The sequence below is a fragment of the Pollachius pollachius genome, assembly GCF_949987615.1.
Source record: "Pollachius pollachius genome assembly, chromosome: 1".
Lineage (NCBI taxonomy): Eukaryota > Metazoa > Chordata > Actinopteri > Gadiformes > Gadidae > Pollachius > Pollachius pollachius.
In genome coordinates, this window is record NC_136934.1 from 48,851,994 (window position 1) to 48,874,882 (window position 22,889).

Sequence of the window (22,889 nt, forward strand, 5' to 3'; positions counted from 1 at the left end):
AAGTGAATGAATCCCCGCGGTGCCAAGTACATTTCCAAACGATCACCAAATGTTTTTGAATAAGGGTGAAACATTAACAATGACGTTAAGCGTGTGTGTTTGGAAAACAATACACCTCTCTCTCTCTCTCTCTCTCTCTCTCTCTCTCTCTCTCTCTCTCTCTCTCCCCCCCCACCTTTACCTGCTGCACATAATGTCCCAAATGGTGTGTACACAACAAGTTGTGTTAAGTGGCCGGACCGTTGTGTTAAACTCATTCGGGCCTGCCAGCGGTCTTGGAACATGTGGCAGGTGAGTGGGGGCGTACAAACAGATGTGATGAGTCAAAAGGATGTAATGGTAGGGTCCCACCGGGGCAGAACACAGAGCCCACTGCTCACCACTGTGTGTGTGTGTGTGTGTGTGTGTGTGTGTGTGTGTGTGTGTGTGTGCGTGTGTGTGTGTGTCTGCGCGTTTGCGTGTAGCCCCCCACTAATCTGCTCTGGGAGTAGACATGCAGAGCAGCAGGAAGCTGCATGTGTGTTTCCCTCCCTCTCTCCGGGTCGAGAGACAGAGGAGAGAGAGAGAGAGAGAGAGAGAGAGAGAGAGATGGAGCGAGGGAGCGAGAGAGTTGGAGGGTCATCTGAGGCCCATTACAAGGTGATTAAATGATGAAAGCTTGTCAGGTCTCACCGGTGAATCGCTGCTACACACACACACACTCACACACACACACACACACACACACACACACGATCATACCCTCATCAGGTTAGTTGAAAGTATTACACCCTCACACCCCCGCCTGTGTGGGGGAGTGGCGGCGGGAAGGGGGGGGGGCCAGGTGGGATGGGTTGCCTATTAGTGCTGCCAGCTAAGATAGGCGTCTCTACGGCGCAAGGAGCCGGGCCAGAGGTGATTCCCGCTAAAGCTCACACCTCTCTCTCTCTGTGTCTCTGTGTCTCTCTCCCGCTCCCCTTTCTCTTCCCTCGCTCACTGCGACGCAACTCTTAGTCCGTCTCATTTCAACCGGGTCGTGGCACTTACTGACGGCCTTCATTATGTCCGTCTGTCCATTCTCTCTCTCTCTCTCTCTCTCTCTCTCTGTCTCTCTCTCCACAAAAAGAAACACTCACACTTGTGAACCCTTCCACACACTCGGTCTCACACACAGACACGCACACAATCTGTTCAGTTCCACCTGTCTGATGGATCTTTTATTCCTCCTCTCTGGTGTTACAAGCCCTCTCCCTCCACCACCACCACCAAGCTCCAGCCACTTACGCCCCCCCTCCGAGTGCCCTGCTGTCACTCGGCCTCACCTTTCCTCACCTTCCCTGACTCTGCAACACTATGGTAGAGAACCACCATTTAGTCCTTCTGCATCCTTTGAGATTCTGTGTGTCCCCCTGTGTGCGTTTAATGGTGGTGATGGTGTGTGTGGGTCTTTGTATTTATGTGTGTGTGATTGTATGTGTGTGTGTGTGTGTGTGTGTGTGTGTGTGTGTGTGTGTGTGTGTGTGTGTGTGTGTGTGTGTGTGTGTGTGTGTGTGTGCGTGTTTCAACTCATGAGAATGACTTTGGGACGAGGAGATGTGAGATGTGCAGTGGTTTTATCCAAAGTGTGCCCGAAATGTTTCAGTTGGGAAATACTGACAAGATAGATGCTCAATTCTCCTGTCGAATAAATGACCATGGTGAGGATTTGTATAAGGTAGGTGTAGCATGACAGCAAGGCAGGAAATAATTATAATAATAATAAACCAGCACATGGGAAGTATAGAGAAGGCCCCCTCTCATGCAATAATGTCTTTAGTAACGAGTTAAAGGGACAACCTGTCAGAATCACTACTCACTTACTGACCCCTTTGGCTGGTAAGTGAACTGCAGCCTGCTAAAGCTTGAGCAAAAAGTGTCACGTTATACATGCTGTAACCACCTGCAATATACCATATGAAAAGAAAAGTATCAACGCAATTTGGAAGTCTAACACTTAGTTTTTAATCTATAATTGTCAGAAGAATCTACAATAAAAATTAAACATGTAGCACAGATGGGTGTGTGCTCGCGTCTCTGCTATACGAGCACATGCACGTCTATTGGGGCTAATTCATCCATCATCACGGTGTGTGTGTGTGTGTGTGTTGAGTTGGGGGGTGCCGGACAGGTTAGATTAATGATCATACTGCTACAAACCTCAACGTGTTTCACACAGTCCACTCTTCACAGCCTCCTGTCTGACGGGATATGACCGGTGTTGAAACATCAAACATAGACATGGACTCACTCTCACTCTACCCTCCCCTCACCGCCCCCGGCCACACACTTATCCCTCCCTCCCTCCCTCCCTCCCTCTCTCCCTCCCTCCCTCCCTCCCTCCCCCCACACAAGCCTCCAGCAGCATTGTGTGCGCTGCATTTCAGAAAATATTGCAAATGCATGAAAAATGTTGCTTATGCGATCGTGTGAACACACACACGCGCGCACGCACACAGACACAGACACACACACACACACACAGAGTGACACGTGTTCCTCGCTTAGCCCGCAGTGTAAACGACAGAGCAGATGGGGAGGAGCGAGGAGTGGAAGTGAAGCCAAAATTATGACCACCACCACCACCACCACCCCCCAACGCCTCCACCTCCAGCAACCCCACCTCAATAATAAAAGCACAACTTCAAACAGGCTTCTGATGACGGCTTAAAGCAGAGGGGAAATTGATTTATTTGAAGATGTTTGAAAGTGAAATCCTTCACAGGTCGGTAGAGGGTCTTTGAAGCTGCGCGTGTGTGTGTGTGTGTGTGTGTGTGTGTGTGTGTGCGTTTCACAGAGCGTGGGCAGGAGGAAATGATCATGTCTTTAGGGCTGACCTTAATGTTGGTATAGTAAAAAAAATGACATCTATATATATATATATAAATATATATTAGAAAAACGGCTGTTATCTCGCGCCAAAAACGATCCTGTGTGTCCCCAACACACCCACCCGACCCCACAGAACGACACATTCCTCCTCGCCTACTTCAGACGGTGGTGGGCCCCGCAGTGTGGCCCCCCGCTGGGGCCCCGAAGTGCGCCGAGCGCCGCACCACCACCACCACCACCACCACCACCACCACCACCACCACCACCACCACCACCAAAACAAACTGCAAATAGACCTAAACCCTTAACTCCTAGAGCTGTGCTTTACCTATTAGAGATAATGTTACAGTGCGGGGGCGTTCGCTGGGCTGTATGGCGCGTGGGGTTCTTTTGAAAGAATTCCCGCTCTGACGGCGATGCTTACTTGACAAAACCGACACATTGTTGAAAATCAAATAACGCGACGCAAGGCGCCCGACGCTGGTTGGGTGGTGCGCGAGATGTGTCGTTGGCGAGACTTTACCTGTTCGTAGAATTTGTTGTGAGCCACGAAGTACTGGGCATCGAACGATTCCTCCGTCACCAGCACCTTCTGTCTCTCCCCTATCTGGGGGGGGGGGGAGAGAGAGAGAGAGAGAGAGAGAGAGAGAGAGAGAGAGATTTTTAATATTAACGCTTTCATCAAAGGCACCTTAAGCCTTTGTATTTGTGAATGCATGTTTGTGTACACGCATGGCAGAATGTGTGTGCGTACACTGCATGCATATGATATGAACCTATATGAATCCAACCTATAGAAAAAACAAATGCTAGTTCTCACTGTCTTACACACACAGACACAAACACACGCGCGCACACAGCTCCCAATAAAAAATATTTGTAGCATGACGAACAACAGCTCAAACATTGGCCTTTAACAACAATAGTGTCTTGATGAGCCAATTAAAAGAGTAGGTGAGGTGTTAATTACACTAACTTCAGTTGCCATGACTGCAGCGTTATGAGTCAAAAAGAGGGAAAAAAAAACCTTTTATAATGTAAAATGAATAAATCAAAATGAAAGACCAAATCATTCATTACTCTTAATGAGTAAAGCACACACACCCACACACACACCACTTTAAAATAAAGACTTATTAAGTGGTAATCTAACAAAAGAAAAGGAAACAGGGAAAGATAATCAAAGACAAAATACCATTCATGATTTATGATGGTTTCAATACAAAGTTATTGTTTTCGTGATTTGTTCCCATATCACAGTCTAATTCTGGTTAAGATCAACTCAGCCGGCCAACCTTACCAGACATTTTCCCGTTTCATTATGGAAATATTCTACAGAATAAAACTTGTGCGAGAGAAGTTTTCAGAAGGGGATTTCTACAGTGGCCAGTCGACACAGAGTTCATTAGAAACCTTTACGGACACGTTTTCACAGTTCTTTACCTTCTGGCCAAGTTTGTGTTCTTGTGCAATCACAGGCTTTCAAGGTCTCTTTCTCCAGCGACATGATTGGTCGAAACAAATATACAGCGAAATAAAGTGTAACCCAGATTTGAGCTTGGCTGCCATCTGATTGGTCGGACTATCATGGTTGTAAGGAGCAGCCTTTACACCACGGGTTGTGAATACACATGTAAAGCATTCAGAACCAAGCTTACTGAATGAGTGTTTCGTAACATCATTCCACTCAAATGAACAGTTGCTTATTCGTTTAAGGGGAATGAATTCCAATTTGTGTACTCAACATATAATTTGCAAAACTAGCTTTCCTTACCAAGCAGTTAAGGAGATATGTTGGAAATATCAGTCTGCTAAAAGAGAGGGAACAGCCTGTAGAGAGTAAAATTGCAGGCCAAAACACCTGTTGCATTAGGAAACAGGTAAATACATTTGACCCTCTTTACCATAGATGTCCATTAGTGCACCACATTAGTACTTGCTGTTGATTGGGGGGGAAAAGAGTGTGTGTGTGTGTGTGTGTGTGTGTGCGTGCGTGCGTGAGTATATATGTGTGTGTGTGGTTTACTGGGAACAAGCGCCTAGCCTAATCCAACCTCCACTCTATTCCCAGGCCTTCAGATGAGCGGGAGTGTAGTGGAGTATGTTATGGATGTTGTTCATCATTCTATTAGCACGGTTCATCACTTTATTACAACCTCAAGGCCAACCCGCCACTTCACTTCTGGTTTTGATGTTAAGAGGCTATGGGTGCCTCTTAGATAAGGTACACACACACCATACAAACACACACACATACCATAAAAACACACACAACAAGCACCAAACTATTTACTTGAAATACTAGGCCACAAACGTAATTGAAAATGCGAACACAAGACAGCCATGCTTTCTATGAGCGAAAGCAATGGCCTAAACAAATGCGTTATGATGGTGTGAACACGCTTTACTTTTCAATAACTTTGGAGTTTTCTTCCTATTCACCGACAAGGCTGGTGCTGACTATAGGCGAGTAAAGAATTTAGTGTATTTATGTAACTTTAAGCCAACAGAACACCAATAGAGACTAACAAGCTCAAAAATGCGCCCCATGGTCCATGTGGCCCTGAAGTATACTTTCATGCCGTGGCGTGTGTCGATACATGTGTGCGCACGTATGTGTCGAGGTGCACTCAGCCTCACTCCCTCCTTTATTTCCAATAACACTTCCCATTCGTCCGTGCCACAGGAGTCCTTTCAGCACAAAGCCAGAGTACACTGAAGATGTCCGCACTTTGAGATGAATACTTTGACACGCGGGCTATTTAGCAAGCCGCTTTATGGGTTTTTTGTGTGACTTGAGTAAAGCAAAGGAACTGGGGCTTCAGCCGCGTGATATTGCCGCTTGATTGCTTCGGCGTGGCGTCTGCTAGTCGTTCATGGCGTTTTTTAAGCCTCCTACGTTGGAGTCAGACGTGTCTGCTAGCCGAAGTGACAGGGGCGCTTTGATGGATGGGTTAACTGCGGCACGTTCGCATCTGAAAGCGTCTCCGTACAGATCTGGAAGTAGATGTCATTGTCCGCGGACAATACGCTTCTCAATATGTAGGCGAAGAAATGAAACACCCTACATTTCATATAAGGGTCTTAGGATACTGACAATCGACGCCTACCCTTTACGATGAGTTAGTGAGAACCTTCTTAAAGTTCCATCGACGTCGAACCCCTTCAACTTTATCATTCCTTATCCCACCTACCCCCTTCCTTCTCTCCTCTCATCCCTTCATGTACCCTTTCCGAACTCCACCCTTAATGTCTACAAGTGTGTGTCTAGTCTTTTCAACTGTAGATCGCACCTGTGTAGACGTGCTGACAGACGACACAGACAGCGGCACATAAATCACGACGGGGAAGTATATTAGGGGGACTGCGGATATGATTTTTTATAGTTTTATGTTTTTTGCACCGCGGGGCGAATACCTTCTGCAAAACGCGAATGTATTCACCTGCAGACCTACGTCACGATACCTCCATTACAGGACAGGGTAGAGACACATTCACAAGCGGTATAACAAATTCTTATGCATCAACATTCTAGGTAGTTCACCTTTTCTTTTCACGCTGTGTTTGTTGAATGCAGTATTTGGAAAACTATCCAAAACCATCTTAAACTGCAGTTCTATGGATTTTAGAGGGCTCATTATGGACATCAAATCTGAGGGCTGTTTTGTTTTACGCTTAACTGTGTTTCATAATTTCTAATTCACCGTCTCATTTTAGTTATCATGTATACATTTTGTTTATTTGTAATCATTCCGATGGGGCCGCTGCATGTTAACTTGTACTTTAACCTACATTGTACTCAGGGAACACTTGGCAATGAGTAGGTCACTTCTCATGTGGCTTTTCTATGAATACATTTAGATTTCGCTTGGTTCATCGATACTTTGGCTTCTAACTTGGATCTTATAACATTTTTATAATCGATTAATCGTTCAGGTAATTCGTCACGTACAAATACCAAACATTTGCTGCTTTAAACAAACTTATAATATTTGCTTCATGGATCATTATAAAATCAATACTGTTGCTATTTGTCCGACAAAGCAAGCAAATGTAAGACATTGCTTTAGACTCCGGTGACTTGCGATGGAATTTGCAATTATCAACGACACTTTCTAGACCAAACAATTAATCCGAAAAGCAATAATCGTTAGTTTAGTCGACTATGAAAATAATAGTAAGTTTGCCCCTGCCCTAATCTAAGCATAGCATGGTTCCACTCTTGTGTTCATCACCCTTTTCCCCGCAAACACCCGCAGACATCCAATCCAATCGTGGATTTTCCCCCCGCATACTTGTGCAAACAACAGGCCTAATTACAGACTGCACACAGAGCCACATGAAACACTGGCGAAGGCTATTTAATTGTATTGTCTTTGAAAGAACCCTTTCAGGGAGGGGGCGGCACGGAGCAGGTCGGAGTGAAGAAAGGAGAGAAAGAAAGAAAGAAAGAAAAGGCATTTTAAAAGACAAAGAATATATACACTGAATCAAGCACCCGAGAACTGAAGAAACGAGTGGGGTTGAATCGGCAGGGTATTAAAAACAGGGACAGAAGAACATGACATCAAATAAAACCTTAGAAAGAGTAGAGACAGCTTAAAGACTCCTCCTTAAGCCGGAGATATACAGAGCTGCATTAGCCCCCATTTTTTTTAGAAGGGAAATCCCCATCCAGGCTAGTCTCCTGAGCGTGCTTCAGCTAGCATCTCTCACCCCCCCCCCCCCCCCCCCCCCGCCTCATCTATGTCATTTAAGCTAAGGTCTCCGGTATTTGATTCATTCTCTTAGCACATGCCTGCTATCAGGTGGATGCTTCCCGTCACCAGAAGTCAAACCCAACGGAGGAAAAACAAGCTAACGTATCTATTTTATTTTATTATTTCATTTTTAATGTATGACAATGTTTTGTATGTGAGGCTCTTTGAGTCTGACTCGTGTATGAAAAGTTCTATGTAAATAAAGTTGCCTTGCCTAACAGGCCAATAAACACAAGCTTCAACAATGCCAGCTGCATGGGCGCGTGTTCACCCATCCATGCAGCAGCACACCGATACAATATTCACCCTGTTGTGTCTTTCCTCGAGGTTGTATCACTTACACTGACTGCATTTCTATGTTGTTTTGTCTTGTTGCTTTAGACCCATGTCGGTCAATCTCTGGTCACAACTTTAACAATTAGCTCTGACTAGCGTAATATCGGAAAGTGGCAAATAACTACCATAGCACTAGTTATCGGCGCTCAAGGTCAGGTCAAGGCCGATTCAGCAGAGAGCTGTAATCTATCAGCCAAACAAGCACACTACAACAACAGTCTCTGTTTAGTTTACAAACTGATAGAGCAGGCACCCCTGCTATCTCACCTGCCAAATTAATACAAGGAAACGTTTTGATTTATTGATTGTGGCTCCTGGGAGCTTGATTACGAGGAAAAGTTCACCCGCTAAGGGGACATTGCGAAAGCGCAATCTAAAAAACACCTTTGAGGCGGCAGTTTTGTGAATGGACGTCGGTGAATAATCAAAGCGACCGCATGGCGTGGAGGTCCCTCGAGCTGATGGCCGTCCGTTCGGGCACGGGGAAACGGCGAGGAGAAAGGGGCTGGCCGGGCCAAGCAAAGGTCGAGCTGAGTACATAACGCAGGAAGAGGAAGATGGAAAGACAGAATAACGTAGGGGAAGTGGTTTTGTGTGTGTGTGTGTGTGTGTGTGTGTGTGCGTGCGTGTGTGTTTGGTTTGCCTGTCCTTGAACTTTGGTCCAGACTGAGACACAAACACTCCTGCTAACCAGCTAAGTGCCCCCCGGAGCCAGGGAGACACTCTGAGGAAGACCTAAGCTCCGCCGCCTTGGCTTCAAATACCTGTGTGTCTGTGGGTGTGTGTGTGTGTGTGTGTGTGTGTGTGTGTGTGTGTGTGTGTGTCTGTGGGTGTGTGTGTGTGTGGGGGGGGGCTGCATAATTTCATGCACAGAAGTTCTAACTCTTATGTTAATCCCTCTTGAGGCCGGACCCTTACCCCTCTCTTCAGGTGGGCCTTAGGGAAGCACGCACACACACACAGACAGGCAGAGGCAAGGACAGAGACACAAAAACATGAGTGAGCGAGAGCGAGAGAGAGAGAGAGAGAGAGAGCGAGAGTGAGAGCGAGAGAGAGCGAGAGAGAGAGCGAGAAAGAGAGAGAGAGAGAGAATATTCCTGTGTGTTTGTCAGTGTTACCCCATCTATTGGCACAGGCCTTTAGCATGACAATTACAGCCAGTAATGCAGCACATTCCAAGTGGACCCTGGCCAACACACACACACACACACACACACACACACACACACACACTCAGCCTCTCTAAGGTCCTCTACACAGTCTGTCAGTGACCCCAAATGTGCTTTTATATTTCACATTTCAAATTCATACCGCTGGGAATTTCACAGACAAGTTTATATTATTCAAAGGAAAAATATGGAAAAGGTATGTGCCTCTCGCTATGACTGAAATTATCATTTTGATTGTAGAAAGAGAAACATAAATAAGCCATATTCATCCATACATTTTCTAAAAGACCATGTTTACCGTTGCGTTGTTTTATGTCTGTTGAATATGCTAAAGTCAACATCTTCTGTATCCATCGTACGTCTCTCCCTTAGTGATTCAGGCTCAGTCCGTCCATAAGTGTTGTATTAATGATGCCATTTTATAAGCATAATGTATTATGTATCATCTGACCTGCCCGGGGACTGCAGATGTAAATTAGTCTTCCCGTCCAACTCTTACTCTTTTACAGAAATGCTGTTGATCTGTGACGGCCCGGTCAAATAAACGAAAGAAGAAAAATAAAAAGATGTCACAGCTACTAAGAGTTTATAATTGCGACATTAGGGTGATGCTTTAGAAAAGTAGAGAGAAAATGCACCATGCCACCCTTTCACAAGAATTGTTTTTGTCATTGTGGCTTTTGTACATTTGAAACGAGGTGAATGGGTGCAAAATCAGCAAGGATCATCCTCAGTTTTCTGCGACAATTACAGACAGATTTTTTTGTGCGAAAGAGGCGCACCTTACAGCCGAAGGTATATGTTTTGTCAAGTGTTGCATAGAATTCGTCCTTGATGAATGAGGCTGGATGGGAGATTGGGCGTGCTGTGCATTGAAAAGGGAAGACAATTGACCGAAAAACGTACCACACACCCACAGCCTCATAGAAACAGGAAAAAACGAAAGAAGCGAAACATAGGCACAAATATGCAGGCATCGCAGTAACACACACACACACACACACACACACACAGGTCCGGGTGTCTCATTAAGCTGGCTGAATAACAATTATGCTGCTATACGTCCCTGACTTGGCAAGCCTCAATGACTGTGTGTGCGCGAGCGTGTGTGTGTGTGTGTGTGTGTGTGTGTGTGTGTGTGTGTGCGTGTGCCCCCGTGCGTGTGTGAGTGTGTATACGTGCCAGATCTATAGCGGCCCCCCTACCCCTGTATTCTCTACCCCTGTCTCTCCCTCTGAACAGAGGCAGTCAAGTGAGACAGCTTTTTGGCTCAACACAGCGCCTGTGCACCTGCATCTCCCCCCGCCCTCCCGGACACACACACACACACACACACACACACACACACACACACACACACACACACACACACACACACACACACACACACACACACTCACTCCCCGATCCCATTAGTGCACACTCCTTCCCTCTAGGGTGCTTTGAAAATATTCCTCTCATGTGTGCATACTGTGTGGACGCACAGGCACACACACACATATAGGCACGCACAGACACACAGGCCCACGCACACACACACACACACACGTACAAACACAGACCATGCTCCCTCACGTGCCCAGACAAGGGGGCAAAAGTATGTTTTCTTTGTGGTAGAGCTGGGCGATAAGTATCTGTGCATCGTTCGATATACACTTAAAACGACAGCACAGAAATAACATGGCAGACTTCAACGTAATGATTCTCAAGAACAGGAAAGACATCATTGAAGCCGATTCCCAGTCAATATCTTCACATAACAATTTCAACATTATGTGGACGCATCGATAAACAGCTCAGCTGCCGAGAGCCAATGGAGAGACAACGCACTCATTTTAACACACTGCGTCCGCAGTCTGAGAGAGACTCCATTGATAATGCGGGAAGCCGGTTTTGTGTTAGATAAAAGATAAGCAACACAAGGACACGGCAAAGAAACCATAGAGATGTATAGCATATTCTTTGAGATGTGCTGTTGTGTCTTAAAGTCATCTATAACTTATTGTCTGAGTCCCTTATGTAGCAAAGCAAAGAAAAGGCTTTCTTTTTTTTTTTACATCAAGACAGCAAAATAGATCATAATCAAAAGTTTTCCATTTGTTACAAAACAAAGATTTTGTATGGATCCGAATCCATGTTTATGTATATATCAATCAATGTGAATGATTTGTGGTTGAATGGCAGAACAAACCAATAATAATAATAATAATAATAAAAGTCTTGCATAATACGACTTTTAAGCTCTAATAATATTGCACCAAAAACCTACATTGGATGTATGTTATAGATGAGGCCGATACAGGGAGAGGGTGAAATGGAGAGGGTTCGTGACAGAGGGAGGTACCGTGTGCAGCCATATGATGTTGAGTTACAGACACTTGATTTGGTTTATCAATTTCCATTTTGGTGACGAGGGACTGGGAATGCTTTGTGACACTTGTCCTGTCTCTAGGTGAAAATATAACTCAGATAAACCGTGAAACACACTCATTCACATAGAGACACACTCACTCACACAGAGACACACACACACACACACACACCCATTCACACACATAAACTTGGATACACAAAGTAACCTGAAACCCATTTACACAAACGCACCATGCATTATCAAGTATGTACAACTGCACACGCACACACACACTCAGCTGATTGGCTCATCAATTTCAGTTAACAGACAGAGAAGACAATCCAGTGCACAATCCGAATGACATATCTAGTTTGTTGACGAAGGATAGATATCTGACACACACATGCACACACACACACACACACACACACACACACACATACACACACACAGAGTGGCTTTCAGAAAGGCCTGTGGGCTGTGTATATGTCTTGGATGCTGAAATGAATCATGTCAAAATGAAGACATGGCAGAAAACACAGGATGAGCGCCACAGAAACATCAATCAATGACATGTTTTTTTATTCGCTCGCTCCCTCCCACACACACACACACACACACACACAAAATAACACAACATAATATGTACACATACGGTGCTTAACCCTGTGTACAGCACATGGAGAATAAACTTTAGGCTCTGGTGAGAATATGTCACATTTTGACTTTATATTCTTTACTGGACCTGCCCTACATACCCAAACGGCCTCTGGCCCGGCTTAGCGACTGTGCCGCTGACGCCTCGCTCAATACAACTTCCAATTCTGTTGTATTTCAACTTATCTCATGCAGTTGTTTTAATCCCTTGTATTGCTGCTGGGCCGTGCCACAATGTAAATAGCTCGATGTGTCAACTAGTGAGCGGGGGTTTGCTAGCTTGTTAGCACGTGTGTGTGTGTGTGTGTGTGTGCTAGTGGTGTGTGTGTGTGTGTGTGTGTGTGTGTGTGTGTGTGTGTGTGTGTGTGTGTGTGTGTGTATGAGGGAGACCAAGCCTTGAACTGATGCACTGTAGCATCAATCAGAGCTCAGCTGTTGGATGATTGTCTCAGGGGTCCCTGTGGCCCTTTACTATATGTTAGGAGGGCTCATTGCGTTGTAGAGTGTGTGTGTGTGTGTGTGTGTGTGTGTGTGTGTGTGTGTGTGTGTATGACTGTGTGTGTGTGTGTGTGTGTATGTATGTCTGTGTGTCTGTCTGTATGTGTGTGTGTGCGTGAACATATGCGAGTGCATTCTGTGCATTAATGTAAATCTATAATTGTAGCCCATGCGATAGCAACTGTGGTATGATTAGGATGATTAGCACCAGGGGCCGCACCTGAAGTCACTGTGCAGACCCCGACGTGCGCACAACAGCGTATCGTCAGCAAACACATACCATTTGTCTTGCGCAGAGAGCCCCCTAGGCATCGCCGTGGAGCGAGAGACGCGTGTGTAACTGCTTTGATAAGGCAGAAATGTATTGGCAGCAGCTACCCGGCCACAGGCAGAGGGGGGACGACACAGTAAACACGACGTGTTTAGGCCGCGTTTGTCTTGGCTTTATCCGAGAGGCCGGCCTCATTACAATGCGTCTGTGGGAGTCCTTTAAACAACACCGACGGACGGACTCCAGAGCGGTGGCTGTGAGGGCAGTCCGCTAGTCCGTCCGGTAGCTCCTTCGTTTACGACCAACACTGATGGTCGATGCGATTGGTCGATTTATCCGTTCAGTAAAAATGACTGAAAAGGTATTGACTTTTTAGTCATTGACTAAAAGGGTAACACTTTATAATAAGGTGCCATAATAAATAGCAAACTAGTCATTAACCTAACCCATTGTTAATATTTGTTAATTGTTACTAAAATATCTATTTGGCACAGGTTAATCGTTTTTTCATCATTAATTAAATATTAGTTGGTTGCATAACCCTAACACACAACCCTAACCCTAACACACGGCCCTTAACCTAACACACGGCCCTAACCCTAACACACGACCCTAACCCTAACAAACGACCCTAACCCTAACACACGGCCCTAACCCTAACACACGGCCCTAACCCTAACACACGACCCTAACCCTAACAAACGACCCTAACCCTAACACACGGCCCTAACCCTAACAAACGACCCTAACACACGACCCTAACCCTAACACACGACCCTAACCCTAACAAACGACCCTAACCCTAACACACGGCCCTAACCCTAACACACGGCCCTAACCCTAACACATGGCCCTAACCCTAACAAACGACCCTAACACATGACCCTAACCCTAACCCTAACACACGGCCCTAACCCTAACACACGGCCCTAACCCTAACAAACGACCCTAACACACGACCCTAACCCTAACACACGACCCTAACCCTAACAAACGACCCTAACCCTAACACACGGCCCTAACCCTAACACACGGCCCTAACCCTAACACATGGCCCTAACCCTAACAAACGACCCTAACACATGACCCTAACCCTAACCCTAACACACGGCCCTAACCCTAACACACGGCCCTAACCCTAACACACGGCCCTAACCCTAACACACGGCCCTAACCCTAACAAACGACCCTAACCCTAACACACGGCCCTAACCCTAACAAACGACCCTAACCCTAACACACGGCCCTAACCCTAACAAACGACCCTAACCCTAACACACGACCCTAACCCTAACACACGGCCCTAACCCTAACCAGCGACACTCTGTGGTCAGTGAAAAAAAACTATTAACTTGTGCCAAATAGATATTTTAGTAACAATTAACAAATATTAACAAAGGGTTAGGCAATGACTAGTTTGCTATTTATTATGGCACCTTATTATAAACTGTTACCACTGAAAGTTTGTAGAGAAATATATATATTAACATTCGCCCCTTATACCTCCGGAAATGCCGACATTAACCCTGGTTTTAATTGCCGTCAGAACGAAGCAAGTTCATTTCCGACATCGCTTTGGGCTCAAAGAACAACTGTCTCCCGTTGTGATGGAGATACAGGAGCACGCTTGCTTAACGTCCCACCCACACACCATACAACCAAGGCCACAACCCTTGCTACACAGGGAACCTCAGAGCAAACAAATCCATGCATTGCAACCTATTAAGCCTAGGCATCTTTCTTAGGCATTGTGAAAATAGTTACGACGTGGAAAAAGCAAAAAACTCAAACTGGCTTGGCTGTAGGTTGAAGTGGCGCGGTGATGGACTGTGAAGTACTCTGTTGACGTGGGGCACAGGGGGGGGGGGGGACCCGATGTGGCCAGGACATAACAACCAAGAACCGAGGCCTTGGAGTCTAAAGTGGAACTTTAAGAAAATACTTTTTTTTTTTTCCATTTGCATTACGTGCCTTTTTGCTTTCAGGGTTTGAAAAGATCCAAGAGGAGAAAAAAAAACAAGGTATTGCGGGGTACTAAGGCAACTCTAGTTGAGAGATGTACGCGTCAGGACACTATAGCGACAGAGTAAGAGTTGGGAGAAAGAGGCCCCCATAGAAAATACATACAGTGCACATATTTGTACCAACACAAAAAAAAAATGCTGCCTTCTACAGTGGCGGAAAAAAAAAGCCCACGATCGGCCATCAAAAAAGGGAAAAACGCTTGGATGTGGAACGCCGGGTAGCCTTGGGCTCCGGCTCGTCCAGCGAGGAGGAGGAGGAGGAGGAGGAGGAGGAGGAGGAGGAAGAGGAGGAGGAGGAGGAGGAGGAGAATGAGAAGCGGCAGACCGCGAGGGTCACAAACCGCTGACTGAGTCGCTGGCACACACATATACGTTAAAGGTCTCGGCGGAGGCGTCTGGAAGAAAGGCCCCGTGAACCGCCGTGCTTCCTATAGGGAGGAGCGGAGAGGTGTCAGCAGTAAGGGGGGGGCAGTGGCAGCGCTGAACACTGAGAGCCGCCCCGAGGCAAGGCTCACACCGCCGACGTGCTGTGGTGCCACAGTGAGCCCACGTCGGGGTTGGGGAAAGCGCTGACACTCGGGATTCTGAGTCTGCGTGAAAAGGTCACAATCCATAGCGACTGCGAGGCCCCCCTCGCGATTGTAAGTCCCCGTAGGGCATATTGAGGGGTGTCGTTGGACAGAATGATATGCATGATGAAGTACAGCGAGGCCATCTCCCCGAAAGGCACTGTGGCTCTTTTTTTTTTTGGAGTTCAGCGAGATGTATGGATGGATGCCCCATCGCCTTCTCCGCTCCTTTGAAAACAGACTGAAACTTCTGAAAACAAAAATATACAGATAAAAAAGTACTACATTGGTAAATTGCAGTGTACCAATCACTCAACTTAGAAATGCCATGTGTGTATGGTTCGGTGTTAGTTTATGGGTTATTTTTTTACTTAAGTTAAAGCCTGAACGAAGCAATGCGGATTACGCTGAATTTCGGTATATCCAACAAACTTTCGAGAGAATAAGAGTGGGTTGCAGGATTCAGGCAAAAGCAGTGCTTGCACATTATAGAGACTATAGCATGAACCTTTTGTGTCACCCATGACCCAAACGGGGACCACAAACGAGCACAGACAGGGAGAATGGAGAGTGAAGACAAATGCGCCATGGCGGCTTGTTGTGGCCTGCGGTTTCCCAGAAAAGCTGTGACACACAAAACACCAGGCCAGCGGGCACTTCGTATGGACCCCATGCGGACTCTACGCGATGCATACGTACATGCATCCTCTCGTATGGATCTGTATGAGACTACCGTGGCGGCGAGGAGGAGCAACAAATGCAAACCGGCTGCTGTTGCAATAATCTGGAGAGACAGTGAGGGTCCCATAGTACTTGTGCTGGTCATCAGAAGCTGACATCAGGTGGAGACAGGGTCTTGGGCAGTCTGGAGCACATTGATTAGACAAGCAAAGTCTGATCGGTTGATGCAGATTTGAACAAATCTCGATCTTAAATGTAGAGCGTCTATATTTGACTCCAGTGTAAAATCTCGAGTTCAATATTTAAGGGTGGCATACGAGACGAAATATGATTGCACACCATTATCGCTCGATATATTATATCAATATTCCAATATTTTTAAATGGCGGGGCGAGAAAAGCCTTTGAGTGACCAAATTGTCCATCGTATCGACGGATGAAGAACATGATGTCATTCCGCATGACTCCCCTCCCCCTCCACCAATCAAAGCCCTTTATCTACCCCTATCACCAGTTGCTGCGAGAACCAATCATCCATCAGATGGAAATTAACTTCATTATCTGTATTTATCTTGTTCTCCCCCCTAACCCCCCCACTTTCCCATCCCGTTTTCTCCTTTGGCTTTGTGAGCCAAGAGGCAAAAAGAAAAAGGGGGGGCAAAAAAAAGAGAAATCAGTTCAATAGGAGGAAAAAGAAGAAAAAATCAAGCACAACGTCAAAGCACTTCCCCGACTTGTCTGCGCCGTGGCGAGAGCCAGTCTATAAATGGTGGATGTTTCCAAAGGAGAACACATTAGCGCTGGGAAGACATGAATGATTGATTCGGGGGGTGGGTGGGTGGGGGGGGGTGGCAGGAGGGTGGTGGAGGGCAGGGCGCACGTGCACCAACACACCCCGGCGTCATAATGACTATTAATCACCAGAGAGCAGGTAGTAATCAAACACAGATTCAAGGGGCTAGTGTGCCAGAGTACAGCTGCACCGCCGTTCAAAGTGACACCGTGTGATCAGACGGGGAGAATAAGAGAGATCGACCACCAGAGAGAGAGAGAGAGAGAGAGAGAGAGAGAGAGAGATCCGGGAAGGAGGGAAGGAGAGAGAGAGAGAGAGATCCAGGGAGAGAAGGAGAGAACGAGAGAGAGAGAGAGTCGAACAGGTCAAGACAAGAGTAGCCGGGAGCACCCTCTCTCTCTGTGTCTTTGCCATGGGATCAGCCTGTTGGCTTCAAAGGGAGCGAAACAAGGCGAGCTTAAGCCCAACTTCAATGTCCACCTTTATGTAACACGCTGGCAGGCCTGTTTGTGTAATCTGGATGTACCTTCCCCATTTAAAAACCAAGGGCAGATCACAACCGCTGTTGTGCGCGCGTGATTGTGTGCCTCAGTGTGTGCGTGCAGGAGTGTGTGCGAGTGAGAGATTCCATGTGTTTACGTGTCTGTCTGCCAACATCTAATTGATCCCCAGTCTGTACCCCGCTTTGTGACTGGATGAGTGCGTGTGTGTGTACTTTATCACTGTGTGTACGGAGTTGTGTGCCATGTGTGTGAGTGTGTGTCACTGTGCGCATCCTCGCAGGCGGAGTGGTCAGGTTCCTGGCACGCTAAACTGGAGCCGGCCCTGATTGTGGACTAATAGCACAAATGCAAATGAGGGGCTGATACAAATGACTGCAACATCGTTTGAATATTCATAACGCCCCTGTGCGTCTGTGTGTGTGTGAGTGTCTGTGTGTGTGTGTGTGTGTGTGTGTGTGTGTGTGTGTGTGTGTGTGTGTGTGCGTGTGTGTGCGTCTGTGTGTGTGTGAGCTTCAGCATGCAGCTGCTATGCATTTCGGAGGTCATCGATTTTCCTGGAATCTGTATCTTTTTATGCATTCTGTGGGTGTGCGTGTGGCTGCCTCGTTGTCGGATTGATTCTGCATACATTCAACTCCTGATCTGCTGTCTAAACAGACTGGGGCCTCGCACAACTGTGTGTGTGTGTGTGTGTGTGTGTGTGTGTGTGTGTGTGTGTGTGTGTGTGTGTGTGTGTGTGTGTGTGTGTGTGTGTGTGTGAGTGTTGGCAGCATATGTGTTTTTTTTTTAGTGAGACTGATGACTGGATGCAATTTGAATTGTTTGTATATACGTGTATGCATATGTGTTTACATGTATGTGTGTGTGTTTGTGTGTAAATTAGGTTGGTGTTTTGTGTTTGTCTGAATGTGTACACAATCTAGGAATTGACCTGTGTGTGTGTGTGTGTGTGTATTTGTGTATATGTTTGTAAGTGTGTGTGTGTGTCAGATGCTCTATCAGTGGCACATGGCTTTGCGGGAGTTTTTTTTTAAATAGGCTCTGTGTGTCTGCTGTGTATAAAAGCGTCCACTTGTGTGTGTGTGTGTTTGTGTGTGTGTGTGTGTGTGTGTGTGTGTGTGTGTGTGAGCGTGTGTGTGCATGTGGGTGCGTTTGTGCCGATGATTGGCCAAATAGCCTGCTAATGCTTGAGTATAACTTGAATGTCCCCCTAAATTAGCCTCTCTGCATTCAGCACCTCGGAGAATCGCACACGTGCGTTCTGGTCTTTGTTGGGTACGGGAGGCCCAGCTCATTGGTACCCAGAACTGCAGAGTGGAGGCCTCATTACAGCACAGAGGCGCACGCACGCACGCAAAAGCACACACAAACGCAGGCTCAAACACGCGTGTGTGCATGTATGCACACACACACACACACACGCACACACACGCACACAGGCTCAAACACGCGTGTGCGCATGTATGCACACACACACACAGACACACACACACACGCACACAGGCTCAAACACGCGTGTGCGCATGTATGCACACACACACACACACACACATGCGAGCAGGCTAAAACACACACACGCACGCACACGCATGCAAGCAGGCTAAAACACACGCACACGCACGCACACGCAGGCATACAGACACACGCAAACACACCCACAATACGCAGGCAGGCAGACACGCAGGGACAAAATATTGATGTAGCAACTGCCAACTGACCATCCGATTCATCATGTCAGCATAATCATGTCTATATATGTGAGTAGCATATTTACTGCTGTGGTTACTGTAAAACATGACAACATTTTTTTTTGACCATAGACTTTGTGTAATCATGAACAACGCTCAGACTGTATATTCTCAGGGATTAACACCTTGAAATGAAAGTTTGCACACACACACACACACACACACACACACAAACCTAGACCCCCCCCAATAGGTCTTACCACAAGTCTTACCTGCTTAACCTGGGAGACGCCTCTGGGAACAGTGAGGACTAAACATGAGGCCCTATATAAACTGTACCCGTTCATAACGGCTATGTATTCAGAACCAGTGATGTCTCCAAAAGCTGCGAGTTAATGCAACAACAAGCGCGCCACTGACCTTGATGCCTCCATTTCCCCCCAACCAAAACTCTCTCTTTCTTCTGAAATCTATATACGGCCGCTGCAGAAGGACATATCAACTGACACATTAGCCTCCAACACATTAGGGCCTATAAACAATTCCACGTCTGTCCCCCCCCACCACCAAAAGCCTTCAGCCATTCTGTGTGGTTTGTTCACACTAATTCACTGCGGTCGGGGCTGGGGGCGAGAGGCAAGGAGGCAGTTAGCCATACGCAGCTCCAAAAGAAATAAATGAATTAAGTCCTTCCAACATTCGTCTACATAAACCACCCGACGTCCCACACGCGAGCCCGGAGCACAGTTTACGATCGTCGCTCGCCGCCCCCCCTCCCCGCACTCTCTGACAAAGGTTGTTTACTCCCGGTACGGTACGCCGGGTACATAAACACACCGGTGTCCTCGATAAACGTCCGCCGGCACACCCTCCGCTGGCCCGCAAAGCGCTGTTTACAAGGGCATTAAGGCATCAGGTCCCATTGTTATCAAGCGAGCGGTCCGTGCGGGGGACCGGCGCGCACTCTAACGCTCCCTGCTAACGCTGTGAGCCGGGGCCCACAGGATCCTGGCCCACATTGAGGCCCCTGTGGGGTCATTTCATTAGCAGGTAGAGCAGAACGCCGCTACACGCACGACACGAGGATGGCTGAAGGAAGGCACGCGCAAGGGGACGTATTCAGACATGCCCACACGCACTATATATGCACATACATGCTATATATACATATATATAATATAAGATGGATTTATATATATATATATATATATAATGGACGACTGAAAAAAGACAGGCGCGAGGGGACACATTAACACATGCCGACAAACCAATAAATCTATATAAAATAGATTTGGATTTCAGATATAGATATATATATATATATATATATAAAACCATATGTGTTTATGTATGTGTTCCATTTTCAATGACACACATTCTACACGTCTAGGGAAACAAGACGAAGGAACACTATTTTCACCAAACAGACATTCCTTGCGCATTTCAATCACAGTGGGAGTTCAACATCTGAAAGATCGCCCCTTTCCTCGGAATAAAGTGGCAATCTCCAAAGACCTCCACGTACGTATTCGCTGTTGAGTCGCTAGCCGTCGCCGAAGTAGGTTCATCAACGGCGACAACAGTGTATTTGTGTTTCACGAGCCGAGGGTCAGGCTCTGGGCAGTGTCTACCCTTGAAACCTCCCCGCCGTATACCACGTCGGATGCGACAGGAACATCCTATAGCCCGCACTGCACTGACTCAGAGGCCCACGCTCCTCCAGCTATAGCGGGCTTGATGTCACTACACGTGTTGTCTTGGTAAAACCTAGCTCGAAACAATCTGATTAACATCTATACATACACACACATACATGTCTCCCCCCCCCCCACACACACACACACTTCCCCAGCATCAAAGTGCAGTAGCTGGAACCAAATAAATGCCATCATGGACCCGAAGCCATACATTTATGTACAGGCACATAGTGTGCTTCACCACACACAAACACACACACACGCACACGCACACACACACGTCTCATATGATTAAACAAAAAACTGCTCCAGCCGCATACAGGACTTTACAAACACGCAGACCCAAAGATATGTATTTATAACGAGCACACAAACACACACGCAATATCCTAGTAGGGCTGCAGGGACATTTTGACTTCATTTGTTGGAGCTGCAGTTCCTGGGAGAAGCCAGCCCTGCAGGCAGAGGCATGGTTCTGACACCAGAATGAAGAGAGGGTGGGCTGCTCTCACTCTCAGTCTCATGCCCACCTCGTACCTTCATGCCTGTCCATCATTACCCATGGTTGCTTGGCCAGACTTTCCATTTCTACATTATTTACACAAAACACAAAAGGGAAATACGCTCTGCTTTGCACAAAAAAGGGAGGTGGGCTGTACTTTCTCTTCTGGGCAAGTGGCAGCGCTCTTTACAATGCATGTCAGAGGCGTAGCGCACTGTAAGGTTCTATGGGCTTTTCTTTTATACTCTTACGTCATGGCAAACCTCCTTTTGACTGTAGTAGTGTAGAGACAGACAATTTGGCACCGTATGGCTTTAAGGGAAGGATTCGCTCCCTTTGAGAATCTATGCGTGTGTGTCTGTCTGTTCAAGAGGAAGTACACAGAGAGAGAGAGAGAGAGAGAGAGAGACAGACAGACAGACAGACAGACAGACAGACAGAGAAAGACACAGACAGACAGACAGACAGACAGACAGAGACACAGACCGACAGACAGACAGACGACAGACGACAGACAGAGACAGACAGAGACAGACAGACAGAGAGAGACACAGACCGACAGACAGACAGACAGACAGATGACAGACAGACAGAGACACAGACAGACAGACAGACAGACAGACAGACAGACAGACTGACTGACTGACAGAGATAAACACAGACCGACAGACAGACAGAGAGACACAGACAGACAGACAGACAGACAGACAGACAGACAGACAGACATTCAGGGAGAGAGATAGCACGCGAGAGTGAAATAAAGGAAAAACAAAGAAAGCCAAAGACAAACCCCAAAAAATGAAACATTTGAAATGGGTGCGTGGGCCTCGGGCTCCTCTCCTCGAGAACATTATACATGCAAAATATGTAAATTCCACTAAACGGTAATGCTAATGAGCTAAGAGCAGGTCCCGGGGTTTGGCGGTGTGCGCCGCGGCTCCCATGACAACTCTGGGGTACAGTCGTGAGGTGCCGAGAGCAGCTGCACTCAATCAACCGCTTGATTAGCTCATTGTGAACCTTCGTCAATCAGGGAGGAAGGGCCCCGAGTTGACCTGGGAATAATCTTACAGTGAACACGGCTACCGGCGCGTTATTAATAACAAAAAACATTTTTTAGGTGAAGACCTTATAAAGAGATGTAATCCCGGACACCTGACGCAAGCCAGGCGTTGCTCATGTCAAGACGCTCACCTGTACACCATTCACGCTAGCGTTTGTCTTCACGAGGGAACGACAACCGTGGACCAAAGAGAGAGAGAAGAGAGAGTAGAATACACGTTAAATAAAAGGCACGGAATTAAACACTGGATTAGTTTTCATTTTTTTGAATGCGATTTACAATCCGGCTTGTTTGACTTGTTTCGACTTCAAACGATCAAAGGGTGGCCGGGACAAGTCTGGACTGCAGTACGGCGATGTGTCTTCTAAGAAAGCATGACATGACACACAAAAGGTAGGGAGAAGAGAGAAGGGGGGCACGCAAAGAGGAGGTGTAGGACACAGAGAAAAGAGGGAGAGGAGGGAGGAGAGAAAGAAAGA

At 46.8% G+C, this 22,889-nt stretch overlaps 1 protein-coding gene across 1 annotated transcript in view; it reads right to left on the reverse strand.

The window, feature by feature from the left end:
* Positions 1 to 22,889, reverse strand: part of cdkal1 (CDK5 regulatory subunit associated protein 1-like 1) — a 224,137-nt gene that overhangs the window by 18,184 nt on the left and 183,064 nt on the right. Inside the window, exon 13 of the mRNA XM_079730965.1 lies at positions 3,371 to 3,454. Coding sequence (XP_079587091.1) covers positions 3,371 to 3,454 — 84 coding nt within the window. The remainder of the gene's footprint in view (positions 1 to 3,370; positions 3,455 to 22,889) is intronic.